The 23,047-nt window shown below is 39.9% G+C and overlaps 2 protein-coding genes and 1 long non-coding RNA gene across 3 annotated transcripts in view; 2 read left to right on the top strand and 1 right to left on the bottom strand.

Moving 5' to 3' along the window:
- Positions 1-9,014, top strand: part of ncor2 (nuclear receptor corepressor 2) — a 58,201-nt gene extending 49,187 nt beyond the window's left edge. Inside the window, exons 33-45 of the mRNA XM_077714467.1 lie at positions 151-348; positions 962-1,210; positions 2,154-2,306; positions 2,394-2,606; positions 2,704-2,872; positions 3,445-3,821; positions 4,996-5,126; positions 5,549-5,730; positions 5,884-6,018; positions 6,736-6,875; positions 6,955-7,215; positions 7,321-7,500; positions 8,207-9,014. Coding sequence (XP_077570593.1) covers positions 151-348; positions 962-1,210; positions 2,154-2,306; positions 2,394-2,606; positions 2,704-2,872; positions 3,445-3,821; positions 4,996-5,126; positions 5,549-5,730; positions 5,884-6,018; positions 6,736-6,875; positions 6,955-7,215; positions 7,321-7,500; positions 8,207-8,424 — 2,606 coding nt within the window. The 3' untranslated portion in view covers positions 8,425-9,014. The remainder of the gene's footprint in view (positions 1-150; positions 349-961; positions 1,211-2,153; positions 2,307-2,393; positions 2,607-2,703; positions 2,873-3,444; positions 3,822-4,995; positions 5,127-5,548; positions 5,731-5,883; positions 6,019-6,735; positions 6,876-6,954; positions 7,216-7,320; positions 7,501-8,206) is intronic.
- Positions 9,015-10,628: 1,614 nt separating this feature from the next.
- The window catches only part of LOC144196029 (uncharacterized), a 33,343-nt gene continuing 20,924 nt past the window's right edge, over positions 10,629-23,047 (top strand). The window contains exons 1-4 of the long non-coding RNA XR_013326203.1: positions 10,629-10,775; positions 13,248-13,320; positions 14,050-14,278; positions 22,146-22,284. This is a non-coding gene — a long non-coding RNA (uncharacterized LOC144196029). The remainder of the gene's footprint in view (positions 10,776-13,247; positions 13,321-14,049; positions 14,279-22,145; positions 22,285-23,047) is intronic.
- Positions 11,199-21,143, bottom strand: rflna (refilin A). Its single transcript, XM_077715996.1, has 4 exons — positions 20,925-21,143; positions 20,500-20,846; positions 13,226-13,329; positions 11,199-12,372 (listed from the first exon to the last, which is right to left on the bottom strand). The coding sequence occupies exons 2-4, from the start codon at positions 20,722-20,724 to the stop codon at positions 12,039-12,041; spliced, it is 663 nt and encodes a 220-aa protein (XP_077572122.1). The 5' UTR covers positions 20,725-20,846; positions 20,925-21,143; the 3' UTR covers positions 11,199-12,038.

The following is a 23,047-nucleotide window of genomic DNA, read 5'->3' as shown; positions in this document are numbered from 1 at the left end:
ACAATGTACTCATGTCATAATCACCCATAAATCCATCAAAGTCTTCATTTTCTGTGTCCGGATTGAACAATTGTCCAAATGAGTCATCTTTGTTGTCAAAGTCACTGTCATTGCATGTTTTTAGATTTTTTGTTTTGTTTTTCTCTCCAGGTTCTAGTAAGAAAGAACCTCAGGAACGTAAAGCCACACCAACCCCGAGGGAGATGAGCACCACCAAGTCCCCTCTTCCGGGGGTTCCTGACCAACAGACCTACGAACGTCTGTTGGGTCTTGGAGCTGATGTTTACAGAACAATTCCCTTGCCCTTTGATCCTGCAGCTATGCCTCGTGGCATCCCCATCGACCCAGGTACAGTCATCATATTGGTGCCTCGAGATACAAGCTTAAAGCGTTCCGGAACTGAGCTCGTATGTCAATTTACTCGTAACTAAAAACGAACATTTCCCATAGAAATGAACTAAAAACTAATTGATTTGTTCCAACCCTTTGGAAGAAAAAAAACACCCAAAATCAGGATATTGGATTGGAAAATAACATTTTTATTTGTTCTAATTTGCCATTTATTAACAAAGTAACAAATAAGTAGTGGTTTAATAGTACTAAAATGTGTTTAATAGTACTGAAATTAGACGGAAGAGACTTTTTGCATGGCAACGCGCTCGTAACATAACATAAATTAAATATAATAAAAGAAAAACACATTTCAATGAACTAGGAAACTTCAAAAATAAGTTTAATCTAACTTTGCACTACATTTAATTCTAATTTTGTTTTCAATTTTGATACCTTTCTTCTTCGGGGTCTATTATTATACTGGTCCGGCCCGCTTGATCTCAAATAAAGCTGAATTCGGCCCGCAGACCAAAGTCTGACAGCCCTGTCCTAACAAATCATGTGGCCTGTTTCGTACAATCATTTTTAGCCTTTACTGAAAATTATTTTTCTCCCTCCTTGGTTACAGCCTTCTACTTGCCTCGCCATCTGACTCCCAATCCGGCATACCCTCATCCCTATCCCTACCTCATCCGGGGTTTTCCCGACACGGCAGCCCTGGAGAACCGTCAGACGCTTCTTAACGACTACATAACTTCCCAGCAAATGCACCAGTGGCCTGCAGCAGCTGCAATGGCTGCCCAGCGCTCAGACATGCTAAGGGGCCTTACTCCACGAGATCAGCCCCTTCCTATGCCTTACTCTGCAGCCCCTCGTGGTAAGACCACCTTGTTTGTGTTCATTCAGTAAAGGATTAACATTGCCCCGTCAAATTGGACCAATGAGGTCAAATGTACACAAAAGGAAGGTTCTGTTTGAATGAAAGTATATTACGTTCGACGTAATTATAGACTCGAGAGTGTTAGACAGTATTGGAGTTTATGTGGTGCGTCTTTAGAGAGGTACTGTATTTTCACGACTATAAGGCGCACCGCATTATAAGGCACACCCTCAATTAATGACATTTTTTCCATATATAAGGCGCACTGGATTATTAGGCGCGCTGTCTATTTTGGAGAAAATGTAAGACTTTTAAGTGCGCCTTATAGTCGTGACAATATGGTACTTATTTTTTAAAGATGAGCATCTATTAATGTATCTTTTACAGATATTTGAGGAATTTTAAAAAGGGTGGTATATTTTTCTTTCCCACTTTTTGACCAAAATTGTATCAGAATTCACTCATTCGGTATTTCGTATTTAGTTGCTCCCAACTTGGATTCATTATAAATCAATTTAGGAAATTTCCATTTGAAAATGTTGTTTTTTTGATGAATAATGATCACAAATTGATATATTAATTTGATTAGATTGGATAACTTTATTTATCCCGTATTCGGGAAATTTCGTTGTCACAGTAGCAAGTGGGTGAGAATACAGACACAGAAAAATACATTTTAGACATAAATAAATAGGTAATAAATAAGTTAATTAATAAATAAATGTATAAATAAATATATATACATAAATAAATGTGTTGCTGAGATATATTTATACATCCATATACCTATACATACATGTATATAAACATATATGTATATATCAGTATGAATATGTATCACAGTTGCATTAGTAGTATGTCCATACTAGTAGTAACTCACCTTTTTGGCATTAAACCTTATTTTTTTTGCTCTCCTCTTTTTTCCTCCCTTCCATTTTAGGAATCATTGATCTATCTCAGGTGCCGCACTTACCTGTCCTAGTCCCTCCCTCTGCAGGGACCACCAGTTCCCCAATGGATCGCATCACCTACATCCCAGGGGGAGCCGCCACCTTCCCCGGCAGGCCTTACACCACTCCCCCAATCTCACCTGGTATGATAAGTCATAAAATCAGTCCTGTCCATTAAAACCCCTACTGTCTATTTCATTGCACTTAATTCCCATTTCTCTCCCATGAAGTTGGCTCCTCCCACATGAACAAAATCCAAGCCACGTCTTCAGAACGCGAGCGGGAAAGGGAACGGGATCGTGACAGAGACCGGGAACGAGAGAGAGACCGAGAACGGGATCGAGAACGAGAGAGAGACCGCGAAAGGGATCGGGATAGAGACCGAGAACGGGATAGAGAAAAGAGTGGTGCTAATGTGGAGCACGCCCCCATTTGGCGACCAGGTTTGGACCACCTCTCATTTTTAAAATGGCTTTTTGGGTGAACAAGGTAGAAACAGTTTTTTGTAAATATACTTATGTCTGTTTTTTTCTGCTTCAGGGACAGAACATAGCTTAGCAACTAGCAGTGTAAGACCTTCTTCTCAGCCATACCAGCATTCCCCAGTGTCCCCTCGTACTCAAGACAACGTCCAGCAGAGACCGAGTGTCCTGCACAATACCGGAAGCAAGAATCTTTCCACCGAACATCCCACTTCCTCCGTTTTAAGGTAAACTACAGTTTTTTTAAGTTTCCCCTCTTCTACGTTTTAGGCCAGGGGTAGGGAACCTATAGCTCGGGAGCCACATCTGGCTCTTTTAATGGGTGTATATGACTCTCCGTGAACCTGTGTGGTAAAATATGGGAACCTGTGTCTCTTTTGATAAGTGTATATGGCTCTCTGCGAACCTGTGTGGTAAAATATGGGAACCTTTGGCTCGGGAGCCACATGTGGCTTATTTGATGGGTGTATATGGCTCTCTGTGAACCTGTGTGGTAAAATATGGGAACCGCTGGTGAGAGAAACGATCTCTAGCGCCTTTTTAAATCATATTTTTTCTTTATTGGACACTTTTACATGCATTTTCTCATTGATATTCATTGATTAGCAACAGTAAAATAATGTTCTCAATAGAAAGTAGACTTTTTTTTACTTTCAAAGTGGCGAAATGAATAATAAATACTCATATTTTCATGTATTTTTACTTTTAAATTCCGAGTATAGCTCAAAAAGAATAATGTTTAAAAATATGAATTGTTAAAACAAGGCAATAAAACGCATTATGTTTTTCCTCCCGTCAGATCCGTACCCTCGGGACAATCCCGTTACCAAGGTTACCACGGCCACCTTCAAAGAACCGGCTTACCCTCGGACCCCTACGCGACTTCTCTGGACTCGAGCGTAGCCAAAGAGCAAAGTCGCGATGGAGGGAAAAATAGGGGTTTACCCAAACAAATCCAAGACCAGCACGGGCTCTCTGGAAAATCCGACCCCAAACGTTCCAGCCCTAGTCTGGGTGGAATGTACCCAGGTCCTTACTCCTCCATTTCAGGACGACCACCACCACCACACTTGCAGTTGGATAACCCTTCAGGTCGTGGAGAAAGTGGTACGGCGAGTCGAGAAAAGAGTCAAAACAAAGTGATGTCCATTCAGGAACAAGAACTCAGAGCACTCGGTAAGACCACCACGACTGCAGCCAACTTCATGAATGCGTTAAATTTCTTGTGATGCCAAACACTAAGTCACTGGAAATCACGCCATTTCTTCGTTAAATATTTCTTAGAAAATTCACCTTTGGGTACTGATAGGTTCATAATAATTATTATGGTCAATGTCTCATTAGTATGTCCACCCGGCCTCAACTAGGAGAGGGCTCTCTAACTCATTTCAAATGAGGACCAGAATTGGATGGCCTAATTTTCTTCCCACTTAAAGCAATATGAACAAAAATCTATTAAGTCACTAAAGCGCCTAGAAAGGTTACCGTATTTTCACGACTATAAGGCGCATTGCATTTTAAGGCGCACTGTCAATAAATGACACATTTTTATTTTTTTTCCTTGTATAAAACACATTGGATTATAAATCTATTTTGGAGAAAATTTAAGACTTTTAAGTGCGCCTTATAGTCCAGAAAATACAGTAAGGCAGTTTTGTCTAAGTGTATAAAATGACACATTTTTATTTTTTTTTCCTTGTATAAAACACATTGGATTATAAATCTATTTTGGAGAAAATTTAAGACTTTTAAGTGCGCCTTATAGTCCTGAAAATACAGTAAGGCAGTTTTGTCTAAGTGTATAAAATGACACATTTTTATTTTTTTTTCCTTGTATAAAACACATTGGATTATAAATCTATTTTGGAGAAAATTTAAGACTTTTAATTGCGCCTTATAGTCCTGAAAATACAGTAAGGCAGTTTTGTCTAAGTGTATAAGGAAAAAAAATCATTGCATCAATAGTGTTTATTCATTTGTTTTTAATAATATTTAAGAAAGGCAGGCAGTTCCAAGCTGATTTTTTTCTAAGGGGGTGAGACTGAATTGGGGGTTTAATCCTTTGTTTATTATTTCTAGCACAACAACAAACAAAAATTGTTCCCTTTGGAGCAATGTCTGTCACCATGGGGATTCCATGCAATCCTTGCTAAACACTTGCGTCATCATTTTACAGTAACTCTGGCATTGAGGTCCTTTTTCATGGCAACCTTTTACCCATATTTTATTCATAAGCTACTTGGTTAGAAGCAATCAATATGAAGAAAAACTATGTTCATTGCATCAGTTCAAAAAAATCTTCTCTAAATCTCACTTGTACCCTTTTTGTGCTTTTTTTTTGGACTTTTAGCTCAACAAAAGATGGATTCACATGTTCTGTACCGTCCTCCATCTGAGGAACGACTTTCCCCAGGCCAGAAGCCACCATCACCTTGTGTAAAAGGTAGCCAAAGGGTTGTCACCTTGGCTCAACACATCAGTGTAAGTTTTCACATTAAAACATACAAATACAGTGTTCCCTCACTACTTCGCGGTTCAGCTACCGCGGACTCAGAGCCTCGCAGATTTTTTTTTTTTTAAATACAAATATTCCATTGAAACAACATATTTTACAGTATTTTTTGTTATAACATGAATTTCACTCTCTCTACCTGTATTCTATATGGTGTACTGTATACAGGGGGGTAAAAAATTAAAAAAATAAAATAAAAATATTTTTTATTTTCTTTGAATTAAATTCAAATTAAGCATTTTTGAAGGGAAATCCCTACTTCGCGGAAATTCACTTATCGCGGGTGGTCCCGGTCCCCATTAACTGCGATAACTGAGGGAACACTGTAATATCCCATATCAAGTTCCCATCTCACTGCAATAACTTCATTTTTTTATCTTTACCATACCAGGAGGTAATAACAAAAGATTACACAAGACAGAGTCAGCAACAACATCAACAAGGCTACCACGGCTCACCCATCTTGGACTTAACCCGTCCTCCCAGTGCCTCACAAAACCCACCCACTTTTCAAGAGTCCTCCCAACTGGGCCGCTTTCCCGAGGGTATCGGGGTTGATCGTAACCGAGACCGGTAAGAGTCAGTACCAAATCCGGGGGATCAGCAGTAATAAACACGAGAGGTCAACCTTTTATTTATGATGACTAATAAATGTATTAATAGGCCTCAAGTCCTCAAGTTACGCATTGGTAGAAAAGGTCATTTCTCTTTTTTTGCGTTTTGCAGGTCCCCTCCTCAGGCTAAGTCTTCTCCGATTGGTTTTTCCAACGACTGTATCGAACCGGTATCTCCCGCCGGAGCCAATTCGGAGTCGGAAATGCAGGGAGGGATGAATTATCCGAACGAACAAGGAGAGCAAACGTAAGAACAAGGTCTTGTTTTGCATCTAAGCCAGCGGTGTTAAACATACGGCCCACGGGCCGGATCCGGCCCGTCTGGTGGTTTGATACGGCCCGGGGAAGAAAGCTGCATTGTATAAAAAAAAAAGTGAATTTTCTTTAAAATGTGTAGTTCTTGTATTATCCGCTAGGGGCGCAGTGTTTTAGTACGTGCAGACCCAGTGTAAAAGTGTTGTTAAAATTGCACATACTTTATTTATGTACTTATGTTATTTTCTTGTTCATAATATATTGTTCATAATGTAAAAGGAACATTCTGTTAATATACATTTTGATAATTTACTGGAATTTTGACTATGATACTTTTAATGGACCAAATATTGTATTTTTTTTCTATTTTCTACAAAGTATATCTATATGTTCTATTTGGTTTTGGGATTAACCAAATTTGGGCAAACTTCTGGGCCCGGGGGCCACATTGACTTAAAAAAATTGACAGATGGGCCGGGTCAGCACAAGATAGGATACATATAAAAAAGTGCATCCGTTAACAGTACATATGAAACATAAACAGAAAAAAGGACGAAAGTATTAACATACTCATTACTCATCATTCAAGTAAAAACAATAAAGTACATAGAAAAGTAAAAAGGAATGTATTAAGAAATATTAAAATGTCATTTAAAAAAGATAGATGTATTATTAGTTGCTTGATGTGGCTTCTCTTGACTGTGTACAGAATGGGCTCACGGTCTCCTCCCACTTCGCAACCTCCAGCTTTTTTCAGCAAACTGACAGAAAATACCTCGGCCATTGTCAAATCCAAAAAGCAGGAGATGAGCAAGAAGATGACGGTGGTGGGCAACGACAATGATTTCAGTGAGTACGATTTCTCAAGCTTACTTTTAACTTCCCATAGGATTTTTTTTCCTAGCAAGCTATTTTCTACATTTTACAGATGCAGGTCAGCCCGGAACGGAAATCTTCAACATGCCGGCGTCAACGACGGCGGGGTCAGTTAGCGTTCGTAGCCACCCGGCTCCCGAGACACCCGGCAGCTCCATTGGTCTAGAGGCCATCATAAGAAAGGCCTTAATGGGGAAATTTGATGATCAGCCTGAGGAACGATCCCCAGCTAATGCTGCTAACACGCTAACATCCAGCCTGCCGGGCGCCATGAGTGGGACGGATGGACGAGTTGAGGACGGTTTTTCACAGGGTAATTACTTTTTCTAGACACGTACACGCAGTAGCATGCTAACGGGGGCAGTAATAGTATGGGATTGAAAGGACCAACCCATAATCTTGTCATTTTTGTTTGTAGGTAGTGCTAAACCATCAAAGGGCGGTGGGCGCTCTAACGGGCGCAAGGCCAAGTCTCCAGGACCAGGCTTGTCGGGGGGTGAAAGGCCATCCTCCGTGTCTTCGGTCCACTCCGAAGGAGACTGCAACCGAAGAACGCCGCTGACTAACCGAGTCTGGGAAGATCGACCCTCGTCCACAGGTACTTTCATAATACCCAAATTTCCCCCTTATATGCTGTACTGAAACACAAAACGGTACTCGGACACCTGGTCCCCCGGCGTTTTGTCGAATGGACGTTTCGTCGAATGGACGTTTTGTCGAATGGACGTTTCGTCGAATGGGCGTTTCGTCGAATGGGCGTTTCGTCGAATGGACGTTTCGTCGAATGGACGTTTCGTCGAATGGACATCTCGTCGAATGGACGTTTCGTCGAATGGACGATTTGTCGAATGGACGATTTGTCGAATGGACGTTTCGTCGAATGGACGTTTCGTCGAATGGACGTTTCGTCGAATGGACGTTTCGTCGAATGGACGTTTCGTCGAATGGACGTTTCGTCGAATGGACGTTTCGTCGAATGGACGTTTCGTCGACGGACAGTTCTCTCTCTCATGATTAGAATTTTGAGAGCGAGAGATTAACTGGTTGATCGCTTTCAACAATAAACTTTTTCTCTCTTTCTCTCACATATTTATAATTTTGAGAGCGAGCGAATCCGGCGACCAAACGTCCAGGGACCAAGTGTCCATCGACCAAACGTCCGTTGACCAAATGCACGATGGTCACGATGCAACACAATCTTACACGAAAGTATTTCCAAACGGCAAACACTTACAAATAGATACTCGTAGTACGAAAATTCCTAAGCCTTCATGAACTAACCGCCATCTCTTCACTTCTTTCAGGTTCAACGCCGACTCCCTTCCCATGCAACCCATTGATAATGCGTTTCCCCGGCGGGACAGTTTCAGTCCCCTCGCCTTCATCCGGCCAACCGGCGGGTCAGCCGACGGGGCAACCAGTAAGCCACGCCCCTCCAACTCAAGGGCAAGGCCGCGCCTGGGAAGAAGAGGACAAACCCTTACTCATGTCGCAGTACAGCTCCCTGTCTGACAGCGAGTGACCCACAAAGCTATCGTATAGGCTTAAACAGACCCCCACTCAAGCCCCCCTAACCCATCCAAATCCATTCCACCATCAATTTCCCACTTCGGGCTACACAAAAAGGATTTCCCAGACAACTCTCGGCCTTATCCATCAGGGCACAACCAACCAACCAATCAACAACCACCTTCTTCACGATCAAGTGCTTACATGTTTATGAATGGGAGCGAACTGGCCAATCAGAGGGCCCCTCACGCTGCAAGGAATGGGACGACATACCTTATTTTGCTTTTCCTGGCTTTTTTTTCTTCTTTTTCGACTCGCAGTACTTTGTCGGGATTGGAAAGTGATTGTAGACAAGTACTACAGTTCTCGCAATCATAGTTTATGTGGGCGTCCTTGTTTTTTGTTTTTTTTTGGCAAATATGAATGCTTTTAAGGTGGGTCATATCATTGGTTTACAGGGTAAACATGCTGTTGTTCATCCATGTCGTCTCATACTTTCGGAAGGGTCCAGAGGAATGGTCGTACCTGCTGATGTCAGGTATCCCGACAGACTTTTGGTCACATAACGACACACACGGACAAGTGGCGCTTTTTTTCCCTCGTTTTTTTATTAACCGCGTCCGGCAAACTTTTTTGGGACGATAAAGCACTTAGTTTCTTTTTTTGGGGTCCGTTTGCCACGACACTGCATAGAACGGGAACTTGAGAACCCAGCGTGGCGACCAATCCCTCGTTAACTTGACTCTCACTACCGGTGATTTCAAAACAACACAAAACGACAATCGCGTGTGAGTGAAGCCGAAGTCCAGCTGGTCTTTCAACTTGGCCCGACAAGATCTACCATCTTGGAGCTTTTTTTTTTGTGTGTGTGACAGTCTGACCTTGTACTGCTACTGCATAGAGGAAACACCCTTAGCTTCTCTTCTGTGCAGCTTTTGTACATTATATTCTTAGTGTTAAGTGCCATTTATTTTACACGCACAGTACTGAAGTTACCAAGTGACGCACAATAGTTTTTATTTTTTTTGTTTGTTTTTTCCCCCTTTTTTGGCTCCTCCCCCTCGCCAGAGTTTCTACTATACAGGCTGGGAATTGTGTAAACCGTCAAGCGAATGAAACGCCTTTTATCCGTTTTTAAGCAATCAGTCCTGCGTTAGATGTATTTTTTTGTTTGTTTTTTTGGTTTCCATGGCGACAACTGTGACAGTCTGCTTCACTGCACCCGCATTCGGGCGGGTTCAAGGAAGACGAGGGGACGTATTAAACAAAAAAAAATATGAGTTTGATGTTCATTCACTCTGTGTAATGTCTCAAAAAAGTTGGATTGCTTGCTATCACATGCTAATGTAGAGTTTTCTCCATTTTGTTGTTTATTTGAGTACACAAATGTCCGCCATTTTGACTGTTCCAGGACTACCTCCTCTTCCCTACCCTTCGTTGATGGTCAAGCATGTTCATGCCTGCACAATAATCATCTCAACCAGCCATCATCCATTTTGGAACGGGGTGAGTCCCCCGCCCGGGTGAAGACGAGAATAATGTCCCCATATTATTGTACAGTTTATCAAAATACACCTTTTTAATCGCAATTTTAGGAATGTGACCGTAAACAAACTAAAGCCATATCTTAGCTGTTTGCTTTTTACCAGATGACGGACTAATCCATACTAAATTCAAATGTAATGTGCATTAATTTTGCCTTTAATTTTTTTTTTGTCCAACCACGGTTTCTCCCAAAAAACAACACAAAAAATAGTTATGAAAAAGATTATTTTGGCCCTTGGAAGGAGGTCTAGCAGGGCTGTGGAGAAAAAGTATAACATTGTTTTTAAACATTTTGTTCATAATGTTTTTTTTATATATATAAAAATAACCCACTGTATAATAGCAAGGAATGTATATAAAATTAAATAGATGTAAATATTTATGTGGCTTGCTTTTAGGTTGGTATATTACAAAATATTAGAGAGGAAAAACACGGTTAAATTCTACATGCCCACCAGCAAGCTTTGTGGATAGCAGTGTACAAATGGAAAAACGAATAAGACACTGCCTTAATGTTTAAATAAAAAGCTTATTGCCATTCATAGTCTCGGAGTCACTTTATTATAAGATACTAAATGGACACTTGAGATGTAATTGAACCTCTTCAAACGCTAGAGGGAGTAGTAATCCTGCAATTGCATGTCGTAACCAGTCACCGGCGCATTTTTATGACGTAATTAGCGTTCCTCGTGGTTTAACCATGAACTTCGGCGTGTTATACTGTCAGTGTTTATTTATCAAATATTTCTTTTTAAGAATAGATGATCCATCTCCTTACCTTTGGCAAAGTTTGATCTTCACCTACAAGTAGCAGTCTTGGTATGTACATGTTTATTTCTCAAACAGTACAGAGGAAAAAACGCAATGTATTGATTGACTTTATTCAAATACAATATACATCTTTAAATTAGATCCGAACAGAAACGGCAGCCGACGTACAAAAATATAAAGAGAATTAACAAGTGCCTTAATTCCACATATACATCAGGAAAATATTTTACAGCAAGACGTGTTAGACTTGAACTTTCGTGAAACCAGCAAACATTTCGAATCCAACCTGCTTTTCACTTTGCTTTAAACTGTCTTCCACCACTAAAAACTGCCATCCTTTCAATTTCAACATACAGTTCCCTCAAAAAACCCAACAAAACCTTAAAATAGCTTCCAAAACTCCCTTTATAAGTATGATTTGTCATGCAACACATTTAGTGACAAACCCTATCCATAGTCTTTCCATTTAACATCTTATCTTGGGCTTAAAAGTTATTCCCCTAAACTATTATTGATTTGTTATTGTACAAATTGGGATTAGACCACGTTTATTGCAATAAAATTGTAATAAGAATTAAGATATTTCATCAAATGCCTTTCATTTATGAAGTTAGATCATCAAATTTCACTATAGTTCACAAATTAATTCAACCACTTGCTTCCAATTAGTTTTTTTCATATACATTTTTTCTTAATTTACAGCACTTGTTTATTAAAACACAATGTTGTTAGTGTACAGATAGTTATTTTTCCCTTTAAGGTATAAAAAAATAAAACACAACAAAATATATCTTTGGTAGTCTAATCATGAAACAATATTACATGTTGAAAATGCTGTCAAAATGATAAACTTGTACCAATACTGACAAAAAACACTTATTTAAATAAAATTCCCTTTTCCCCCGTGTTGCTCTAACACCCCCTGCACACCTCAGTTATAAATAGGCTAAGAAAATGTTGTGATGTACTCATTTACAGCTTTTAAAGAACACAGAATCTGTTAAAAATAAAAAAATCTTTGGTCCAAGCATTGGAGCACACACTCACACGGGCGCACACAAAAACAGATGATTTTTTATAATGGAAACAAGTGCAATAAAGCCGTTATTAGTAAAGATGCACCATCTCACACGACTTAATCTTCTTTGTTGTGAAGTTTTTTTTTCCATACTTGCGTCATCATGAAATAGTAAGACATTGCCCAATGAGATTTTTAAACAAAAACATGGTTAAACCTCCAGCATTCACATACATTCCCTTTTCTAAAATGGAGTCCGGAACAAAAGACAAAAACGGATCCGGTAAGGATGACTATAAGTCTTCCGTGTAGATAATGCAAGGACTCGAATCTTCGCCGGATTCCAACCGCACTTTTGATACGAACCAGCGCCGCGCCACGGCTGGTTTGTAGGTAAGCGTGGTGCGGTAAATGTTTTTGGCGTGTTTGGGGTACACGATGGTGGTGCTCTGGTAGCCAACGGGTTTCTGTCGGGGTTCTAGGTATACTTGGCTTTTGTAGCTCCGCCAGGTGCAGTCAGGGACCGCTACCACCGTTTCGCTGTACGAGGTTGGCGTGGGGACGGGGACGCAGTACACACGGTCTTGGTAGTGTTTGTCTGAATCGTAGCGGACGGCTGAAGTGCACCTGAGGGAAGGGAGGCAGGGAGTTAGGTATGAACAGCCATGTTGGGACAGGTGCTTAAGAATTGGCTTCAAAATATATGCTATATTTTTGTTTTTCTGGTAGGTGTTTTAACATTGATAAATTGTTTAGGGCCAGATTGGCCCAGTTTAAAGATTAGAAGTTAACCTTTCATTGAATAATTTGATATTCAAAAGGTAAAAACTGTAATGAATCTGTACCGTTAGATTTTTGTCATGAGTAGACGTTAGCTGTTTAGCTAGCTGTTTACCTAGCTGTTTAGCTAGCTGTTTAGTTAGCTGTGTTATAGAATAAAATAAAATATTTAAAAATGTCATATCATAAGAATCATATTATTACTCATGAGTAGACATTAGCGGTTTAGCTAGCTGTGTTATAGAATAAAATAAAATATTTAAAATGTCATATCATAATAATCATATTTGGGATAACACTGACGGGAGCAAATCTGTACTTAAGTATTTTTTCAATCAAAATACAGGCTAGCTGCTAATTGTGCTGTTATTGCTAACGAAGAGGGAAAATTTAGTTATACAAATAAACAAAAAAAATAGTTATAATAATAATAGATGTTAAAATAGGTTTTAAAAGTATAAAAAGTGGAAACAAAGACAAATGTATAATTCAGATCAACTCTAATGTATGAATTTATTCGGATTTGATTTCTGCTATGCTAAAAAGGTTATGCTAACAGGATTCCAAAAACATATTAACCTTATACTAACATTGACCATATTTTTTTAAAGATTCTATTTGGTTAGGGTTTAGAATTTGGGATGTGGATAACATTTTGAAGGGTGAGACGTAAACATCATCAATTTTTTTGGTTACTTACTTGACTTCCTTCTCTGGTTTAGGGTCCACTTCAATACTCTCCCCATAGAAGACCGGATACATGCGAGTTTTGGGCTCTCCTGTGTTGAGCAGCAGGTAAGGCAGCTGCAAAGAGAAAAAACTTCATTTAGAAAGGGAAAAAAACTGAAAAAAACCCCAACAAGGCTGCCAATGTGTATGTACCCTGACAGAAATCCAGTAAAAGAACCTAGCATGCTTTCGGGTCTTGCATTGAGCCAACAAGCTCATTTAAAAGGCACTGCAGGCAGGCAGGCAGGCCCACCTTGTAAAGTCATCATAAAGTTCCAAGGGAAATTGAGACGGAGAATGATGGAAATGGGCCAAATTGGACACTTTCCATGGGAATTCATGGGAACCAAGGGTGGAACCGTATCATATTTAGGCACACACATATAAACATTGCTTGCTTGATCCAGAATATGTGCCATTTTGACAGATTTTCATTTTTTTTTTTAAATCACCCCTTTTGAACAACAATGTTCAATTCAATTGCGAATTCAAACTTCTCCAATTGAGCCATAATCTGTTTTATTTTTGTTATTATCTGAGATTTTTACTGACTAAATTATATTTTGTCTATATGAGTAAGTGTTTCTTGACTGGGATGGTTTATTGTTGTCAATAGCTGTTTTTAATAGATTTTTTTTGGCAAAGTACCGCAACACGGCCGTGAATCTTTTAAAAAGGTTGGTTTATTTTTGTGAATTGCCATTAATTCCACTAAAAGGAGACAAAAGTATTAATTCAGCCGTGCCGTGTTCCCTTTAGTCGTCCCCACGTTAACGTCGATTATGTGTGTTGCAGATGTTGAGCTCGCAGACGACACAATAACAGCTGGCGAGCAGGTGGAGAGGAGCCGCTTCTCCTCCTCATGTGAAGTGGTGGATCCACGCAAAGTGAGGTTTGAAGCCACATTCCGACAGCTGCGGCGCGCTATTACGCTCCACTGCTCCCCACCCACGTGGCCCAAGGTCGAGACCGGCCGGCCATGAAATTTATGAAAAACTTCAAATCGCACTCCATTTGGGTCAAAGTAAGTTGATTTCTCTTCCATAACTAAAATTGGGGAAAATTGTGGGCTAGTTATTAAAAAAATAGGGGTGAAGAGAAATAAAATGTTCTATTAAAGCTGTTTTATTACAAATTAAAAATGTAATATACTACTCGGTCAGATTATGATTATGCCAAGTCTCACCCCTAAAATGATGTATTGTAAAAATATATTTTTTAAAAATGTATTAAAAAATTCCAGAATGAGATGAATAAAGTAATCTAATGTAATCTAATATAATCTAATGTATTCTAATGTAATATAGTGTAATGTAATCTAATGTAATGTAATCTAATGCAATCTAATCTATTGTGATCTAATCTAATGTGATGTAATCTAATATAATGTATTCTAATATAATGTAATCTAATCTAATCTAAAAGAACAAGGTTTTATGCCATTTTCAAGCCCCACTTGGACAAATTTCTTCAAATGTATTAATTTAAGCATACATCCATTTTACTTAAAATGTTATTTGGACTATTTTTTTAATGCAGAGTATAAAAAACATTTTATTCTATAGTATTAATATTGTTACTTTACTTTTTTGTTCTCGTTTTCTGATCGAATACAAAAAAAATACTTTAAATTGTGTCCTTGGCCTAGAATTCTCTCATTTTGATTGACAGCCTTAAAAATCGTCCCGCTTTCATTGTGATTGACACAATGTGCCCGACTTTGCACAGATGCATCTTGGGAAACATGAAATCTGGTCAAAGGACTAAGAATGTGCTGATTGAACTGGGTCTAATTTGCCCCCATTTTGGAAAACCACTTGCAATTTGCGCCGCCGCAGACACGTTACGTGATTGATGGCCGTCTCTGCGTGCGAGCCCGGTCGCTCGGCCAGGCCGAGCGAGCGCCGGCCGGCCCCTACCGGGCTCGGCCCCGGCGCCCCCCACCAGCCCTCCTCTCACGTTACAGCGGGAGGCGGTCACATGCTGCGGCTTGGACGCGGTTAAGCGCGCATGCCGGGCGGGACGGGGGACGGCCGAGAAGAGGCCAAGGGCACGGCGGATGAGTGCGGCGCCGTCGGGCTCGTCTTACCTATGCGATCTGGCAGCTGTTAAAATGTACACGATTGCAACTCAAGGAGAATATCGCAATGCGCGTTTAAGGTCAAATTGGACTGCGCTGCATTCGGATGAGTGCCAAAAACAAAGCCTGGACCAAAAGGGTTATTTTAATAAGGTTATACTTATTGGGCATGCTGTTATTGCAAATATATATTTTATATGCATTTATTTTGAAATTCTCAGACATGGCATTTGACAAGAAAACTGGGGGAGTTAGCACTACGTTGTTCGCCTTGTGTATGAAATTCCAACAGGTTTATTATGAAAAAAATGTTTCAAATAATGCCATTACTGTGCTTTTTTTCAAAACTTTCCCAAAATATCATGAATTCAAGTACATTTGGGGAGTTTGTAGTCATATTTTTACTTGAAAATGGAGGAAACTCCAGATGAGAATCAAATTTGAGAAAATTGATAAAAAAATTGCGACAATTGATAAAAATTTGAGAAAATGGGTAATAATTTGAGAAAATTGATAAAAATCTGAGAAAATTGATAAAAAATCTGAGAAAATTGATTAAAAAAATGACAAAATGGATAAAACATTTGATAAAATTGATAAAATGATCACTTTAATTCAAGTAAAAAAAAAAACTTCACAATGGGCGTATTTTCCATGAGATAAAGCCCTAATAAATGACTTCTGCCCATAATACTTATGTATAATTAACACAACCACCCGACATTTGTTTCCCTTCCAATCTTGTTAAAAAAAATGAAAATAAAAATAACCAATATCATAAAACATGTAAAAGTAGTCATAGAAGCAATGCGGCCTTCCCAAAGTCCAACCATAAACAATGAAACCTTCTCAAAAAAGTGGAATTCTCCTACAAACTACCTCAAAAAACCATTGATTCCTAACTCTCCGACGTTTGAATCCCCCCCAAAGAAAAATAGGACGTCCCAATCTCAACACTGTCTCCGATAAGCGTCCTCAACTACTTGAGTCTTTCCATCTCACACAAAGTAAACACCCCCCAAAAGTAGAGGTTAGCAGACCCCCAGGAAGAAGCGGCGGTGGCGGCGGTCTGCACACAAAGAATCCACTAGTCCTGGAAGAATCAAATTCATGCCCAGAAAAACAAGCCACTGCTGACAAAGCCACACAGTGTCCAAAAGAACAACGGCAATCCGCAAAGTCCAAAGGCCAAGTCAAACATCTCCCAACTAGGGGGGGGCCGGGGGGCTCCAGACATTTATGTGAACACCAGCGGGGTTAGTCTCGTGCTGGTCGCATCAGACGGGCTGGATTGTCTGGGCATTTTGGTCCCAGTTGCATTTAGAAATGAAAGGTCGTCAAACACTTATGCAACGAGACCCCCCACCACCCAACCCTGCACCTCGAAATAGAGCTGGCGGATTGTTCTTAAGCGGCCTACAGAAACTTAAAAATAGATTTGGAAAGGGGAAGGGGGACCACAAGGATGATTGTAGTTCAGGTCTTTGTGAAGCCAGATGAGAATTTGAGCACAAATGAAGAGTTTTTGGGGGGTTTTCGGATGGAAATGGCGGATTCTTTCCATAAGATTGAGAATGAGAGTAAAAAAAATGGAGATCTAGGCAAGTAGGAACCTCAGGTGGATTGGTGTAGCGATTTGCGTTATGTGGGCGTCTCAAGGCGAATGTCACAATACTCCTGGGAGTCACCAAGTGCATTTCTGAAGCTTCCATTAGACCCCTTGAAAAGCCACATGGACCCGCTCAGACATGTTCTACAGACCGTTGGGAAGTGGGAGTGACCTGAAGAGGAGGATTTTCTTACGGCATCTTCCGACTAAAAATTGCATTGGTGTTTTCTTTCTTATCTTCTAATGTTTTGTTCATAAATGTGTTTACTGTATTTTCACGACTATAAGGCGCACTTAAAAGTCTTAAATTTTCTCCAAATTTGACAGGGTGCCTTATAATCCAGTGTGCTTTATATATGAAAGAACAATTAAAATGTGTCATTTATTGAGGGTGCGCCTCAAAATGTGGTGCGCCTTATAGTTGTGAGAATATGGTATTTATGTTCTACCAAATTGAATACATTTAAATTGAACTAATGATTACTGCTACTAAATTAGAAAATAAATGACTTTAAATCACAAACTGGCAGTATTCCCTCAAATTTTGTGGTTAATGTAGAAAAATCAGCAAGTAGGGTCACCCTTATTAAAAAAAAAAAATAATCAATATCACAAAGAGTACTTTGTGATAAGTGAGTTGTGATAATTGAGGGATTACTGTACTACTATTACTACTTTGTTTATGACTACATGTTATATGTTGTACGGTAAGTAACTCTGCAAACTACACTATTACTGATAGACAGAATTTTCCCCATAAAATAATTCATAGCATCAAAAAGAAATACATAACACAGGAACAATGAATACAAAAAGATTTTTAACTAGGTCTACAATGTCTTCTGTGTCTGTCTTGCTAATGCAACTAAGAAATTTCCCAAATACGGGATGAAATAATGTTCTAATCTAATAATTTTGGGGGAAAATGAAAGTGTCTTAAATGTCTCTTGTAGTCCTTAGAGTACAGTACATTTTGAGAAAGAAAAAACTATATAAATCTATTAAAAAGTTTGCGTTTCTATGGGGCAAATTTGCACTGAAGCAGTTATAAATGCCTTAAAAAGGAGTGTTTGAATGAAGTACAACAGGTACTCGAGTTTTCTTTCACATCCCCAAAAACATGCCTGTCAAATTAAGAAGACAGGATGTAGCCTGCTTCTCATTGCGCTGGGACAAGTTCCAAAAGACCACCAAGACCAACAGAACACGTGAGACCACCACTATGTGCCAAAAATCTTAACCACTAATCCAAAATGCTCCCTAAAACTATTGTTTCAATGGAATCGAATGTTTTTATTGTCGTTTTTTTCGTAAGTACATTGACAAAAACGACTAAAAACAAGCACTAATGTGCTACAATAGGCTGAAGGCTACCCTGTATTGTCTAACTCTTAAACTACAGGCAAACTCAGTCCACACTTAATTAATAAGATCATTTTTAAAAAGGAGTAAATCATAAGATAGCCTTTGAGGATGGATAAATATTAGCTTAGGCTACAGAGCTACCGAGTTTCAAGACGAAAAACTGACGAGTAGGAGTTCAAAGTCAGTTTCCACAAGAAAGAAAAACAAGCATTGCAACTTGAGTGGCGACGTGACAGGAATTCTGTCTGTAAAAATACTAAAGTTTCACATTTGAGGAGTGTTTACATGTCTGTTGCTAAATATAAGAGATTTAGCAGTAGGCTAGGTGCTTTTTTGCCAATTTTCCTATGTTTGCTTTGTGCTGACACCTCATGGAAAATAAATGTACGGTCTTCCTATTGTATTTATGATACATTTGATGCAGACCTATGTTATAAAAAGTTGGTTGGCGGGCCACATTTTAGATATAATATTTAGATATTTTTTTTATATAAATGGATTAAAAGAATTGGATTAAAAGCCCTGAATATTCTGTTTTTTAAAGATTTAAAACAATGTTTATTTTAGCTTTTATTATATATATTTTTAGATTTTACAAAATGTTTTTTGAACTAAAAACAGAACAAATGGATTAAAAAATGACAATTATTGATTTAAAAGGGGGAAAATCAGGAAATTTAATATATATTTATACTCTTCATTTCAATTTGATCCTAAAACAGAAAGTCGGCACTTTTGATTACTTTCCAGGGCCACACAAAATGATGTGGCGGGCCAGATTTAAACCCCGAGCCGCCACTTTGACACCTGTGCTAAGAAATAGTTCCTGAAAAACATGATTATTATATACATTGTTATCAACTTTGCATTGCATTCTTTGGGAAGATTATCTCTTCCCATAGCAACAGTGAAATGCCATTAAACTATTTTTTATTTTTATCTTTCTAAGAAAAGTCATGCTAAATCCAATCCATCCATTTCTCTAAAATACCCCTTGACATGATATTTGGACTTAAATGATCGACTTGATCAGCCAGTTTGACAACAACGACAACAACAACCAGATGCATCCATCTTGGTTGGGAGTCCCAATGACCTGTTAGCATTTAAACTATGAAGGCAAAAATAATAACGCAATAATAACAGTCAAAGCACTCATCGGCAGTAACCATGACATCTAAAACCAAGCTGACTACTGCTTCTGCAACTGATACGTGTTACGAAACTGCGCCGGGGTCTCACTTCGGATCCCCCCGTAAAACCAGTTAAGTCCCACGCCGTAAGTCAAGCGGGCATTTAACTTTTACGGATTCCTGGGACAGCGCTATCCTCAGCATGGGGGGGTCAGAGAAGGGAGAGACGTGGACGTGCAATGGTTATCACATATTACCATTTGTGTATAGGGTCATGGACTAGGGGGGCGGGAACCTTTTTGACAGGGAGAGCTATAAACAATTTAAATTTTCAAATGTTATACCTCAAAAAGTCCAAATCCATGAAAATGTGTGCATTTTCAGTCATTTCACCACTTTTAACAGAAAAATAACATTGCTATGCTATTGCTAACAATTAGCATATTCATGCTCAAGAGTTTAATGCAGAAATAAATATGCTAGCAATGGGGTTAGCGCCACCAACTATCTTAATAGTGCATTTGGGACTCAGCTGTCACCAACAGTTTCCATGTTTTACCTCTCAAATTAGCAGAGACCCATACACACAAATCAAAAGAGCCGCATGTGGCCCCCGAGCCATAGGTTGACTGGATTAAAGAACCCCAATTCTTGCTGAAAGCAGCATTTAATTTGTGAAATTCAGACGGTGTTTTGTCGATGACTGATAAGACTTAGTAGGAAGAAAGATTCACCGGACCCATAAACACCCATAAAAAGAGCCACATTTGGCCCCCGAACCATAGGTTGACTGGCCTAAAGTACCCCAATTCTTGCTGAAAGCAGCATTAAATTTGGGAAATTTGCATGACTTTGCCTTGTCGATGACTGATAGGACTGATAAGGAAGGAAGACCCATAAACACCCATCAAAAGAGCCACATTTGGCCCCCGAGCCATAGGTTGGCTGGCCTAAAGTACCCCAAATCTTGCAGAAAGCAGCATTTAATTTGGGAAATTTGGATGACTTTGCCTTGTCGAAGTTCTTATACGGCTTATTAGGGAGGAAGATTTACTCACCAGTTTTCCTTCCCGGCCGGTGGCGTCCTTTCTCCCGGGTGCTTGCTGGCTCTCCACGGGCGTCGGGCAGCTACCGGAGCGTGGCTCCACGAGCGCCGGGGAGAGTGAGCAGAAGGGCGGACTCGGGCTTGGAGGCAGCCCCGAATCCGGACTGTCGAGCAGCCCTTCCCGGTTCTTTCCTTTCAGGCTTTCGTCCATCGCTTGCAAGTGGAGGTGCCCCACCATTTCTTGGCAGCGAGAACAATTCGCAAAGTCACCCTAAAAACTAAAAAAAAAACTTTAAAAAAACGTCGCCGACGATTGTCCTCTTGTCAGCCTCTTTGTCCAAGTGTACTTTAAGATCCGATCTGGATTTTGGGAGAATTCAGATGAGGAATGAAGCGTTTGCGAGAGTTAAAAAGCAAATAGATGTCGTTCTTACTTACCTGTGTCGCCAAAGGGAGACAATCCTCCGTGTCCCGTCCAAAAAAAAAATTCCTCCAAGCCCCGATTGTGGGGAAGGTTTAAATCGGCATGACAACTGAATGTCGACGTCTCGACACAAAAACAAAGCAGACGACGTTCGTCTGTCGCAGGGTTGGATGAAAGCTCCTCTACGGAGCTCGTCACCGCTCACACTCTACTAAGAGGAGTGTGTGCATCACTAGATCGGTTAGTGTGTGTTTGTGGGGGTGTGTGTGGGTGTGCGGGGTGTGTAAGTTTCATGTGTCTGCTGGTGGAGACCACATGCGCTACCGTCAATGACCACAGGAGGGCGCGTGTTGTTGCATTAGTTGTCATTGTAATCGTTATGTTGATTGGAGCATGAAGATAAATGTCATCGCTTGCTAACTGTTCCTAGTTTATTATTCCGGAATAAGACATTTTATATGTTCACAATGTGCACAACTACCATAATCAATAATGTTGTTGATTGTTAGATCGTTGGGATAGGCTCCAGCACCCCCACATTCAATGGCAATTTAGATTTTTTTTAATTTAAATTTTTTAATGAGAAACATTGTAGTGTTTTACTAACAGCCTTTCAAAAAGTTGACATTGTTGACTGATATTTTGTCTTTAGATAGATTGGATTTTATATTGTTTGACTAATCAACTGGTGTGTCATGTAAACTTTATCCAGTGTTTTAATGTCAAGGAATATCTTGATATATATATATAATATCTGGACAAACTGTTCATACACTTGACATTGGACAGTGCTGCCAAATGCAGGAAATCAAAAAGGAAATTAGAAGCTAGCAATTGCATGTTTGATTGTGCGTGTGATGGTCCACCAGCAGCTCTCCATGGTGATAAACACCCGATTGCCACCAACTCATGCGTGATGTTTGTTCACTTTTCATGACGCGTGTGCAAGGTACTCCTAATGAACACCAAACAAACCTTTTAGCTTTTTCTGTTAATACTCAGAAGAATAAAAAATTGTCAATTGTGTTTTGGGATGGATTTTTAAAGGCTCACTTGCAGTTCAGAGGGTGCTTTAGTACTGTATTTGATAGATTGGACTTCACTGAACAAAAAAACAAGTTATTTTCCTTGTAAAATCAACCAAATAAACTGGTGTTGTGAGTTTTTGCATGCAAAAATGTGCGTGAGAAAAGTAGTTGTCCTTCTTTTCAAAGCAATATGTTTTATTTTTTCAGGCATTCATGTGCTGTCTAGGCCGACTCTCAACGCAAACAAACCGCAAAGAAACGGCGGGGGCTGGCAGGAAAGATCGTTTTCAGTCGGTGGGGACGTCAACTGTGGTTTCCTGGTGGAATGGTTCACAATATCTCGCAGGTAGGTGACCATTCAACACTATGCCTTTCACACAATGTACACGTCAACACTGGAAATGTGTTAGTTAGTGGGTCCATTTAGCTGAATAGTCGTAATAGCCCCCAACAAAGGTGAGTTTTACAAACAAAGCGGGCGTATTGCCTTAAAAAATCCTTTTTATGCCATGAAAACACTGCCTGATTGAATGAATATGCATTTTTTGTGTGGCTATTTTGAGGGTGAAATAGTACACAACAGCCTTTGTGGTCACAAGAGTAATTGGGTGCAGAAATAATAATAATAATTGGAGATAGGCTTTGTCGGGTACTTGGACGTTTGGTCGCCGGATGTTTGGTAGGCGGACGCTTTGTAGCCGGACGTTTGGTCGCCCGGACGTTTGGTCCCCCGGACGTTTGGTTGCCCGGACGTTTGTTCGCCCGGACGTTTGGTCGCCCGGACGTTTGGTCGCCCAGACGTTTGGTCGCCCGGACGTTTGGTCGCCCGGACGTTCGGTCGGCCGGACGTTCGGTCGCCCGGACATTCGGGCGCCCGGACGTTTGTTCGCCCGGACGTTTGGTCGCCCCGGACGTTTGGTCGCCTGACGTTTGACAACATGAGAGAGAGAGTTTACCAATGAAATCTGTTCTTTAAATTATATTCATGAGAGACAGAGTTTAATATATAAATATCTACTGTTGGAACCAGCTCTCAAAATTATAGTCACCCGGGCAGAGGGGGAATTGGACGGAGAGATAACAATTGTTTATGTTTTTGGTACCGTTGG

The sequence above is a fragment of the Stigmatopora nigra genome, chromosome 4, assembly GCF_051989575.1.
Source record: "Stigmatopora nigra isolate UIUO_SnigA chromosome 4, RoL_Snig_1.1, whole genome shotgun sequence".
NCBI lineage: Eukaryota > Metazoa > Chordata > Actinopteri > Syngnathiformes > Syngnathidae > Stigmatopora > Stigmatopora nigra.
Note: the sequence above shows the minus strand (reverse complement) of the source record. Positions and strands in the feature narration are given on the sequence as shown.

What these genes read in the sequence shown, in the direction of transcription:
- rflna (XM_077715996.1), bottom strand. Translation starts at nt 20,724, where the DNA reads ATGGTGGGGCACCTCCACTTGCAAGCGATGGACGAAAGCCTGAAAGGA. An exon ending in CCGGCCGGGAAGGAAAACTG is followed by an intron (nt 13,330 to 20,499) that starts GTGAGTAAATCT and finishes TTCTCTTTGCAG; the next exon opens with CTGCCTTACCTGCTGCTCAA. An exon ending in AAACCAGAGAAGGAAGTCAA is followed by an intron (nt 12,373 to 13,225) that starts GTAAGTAACCAA and finishes CCCTTCCCTCAG; the next exon opens with GTGCACTTCAGCCGTCCGCT.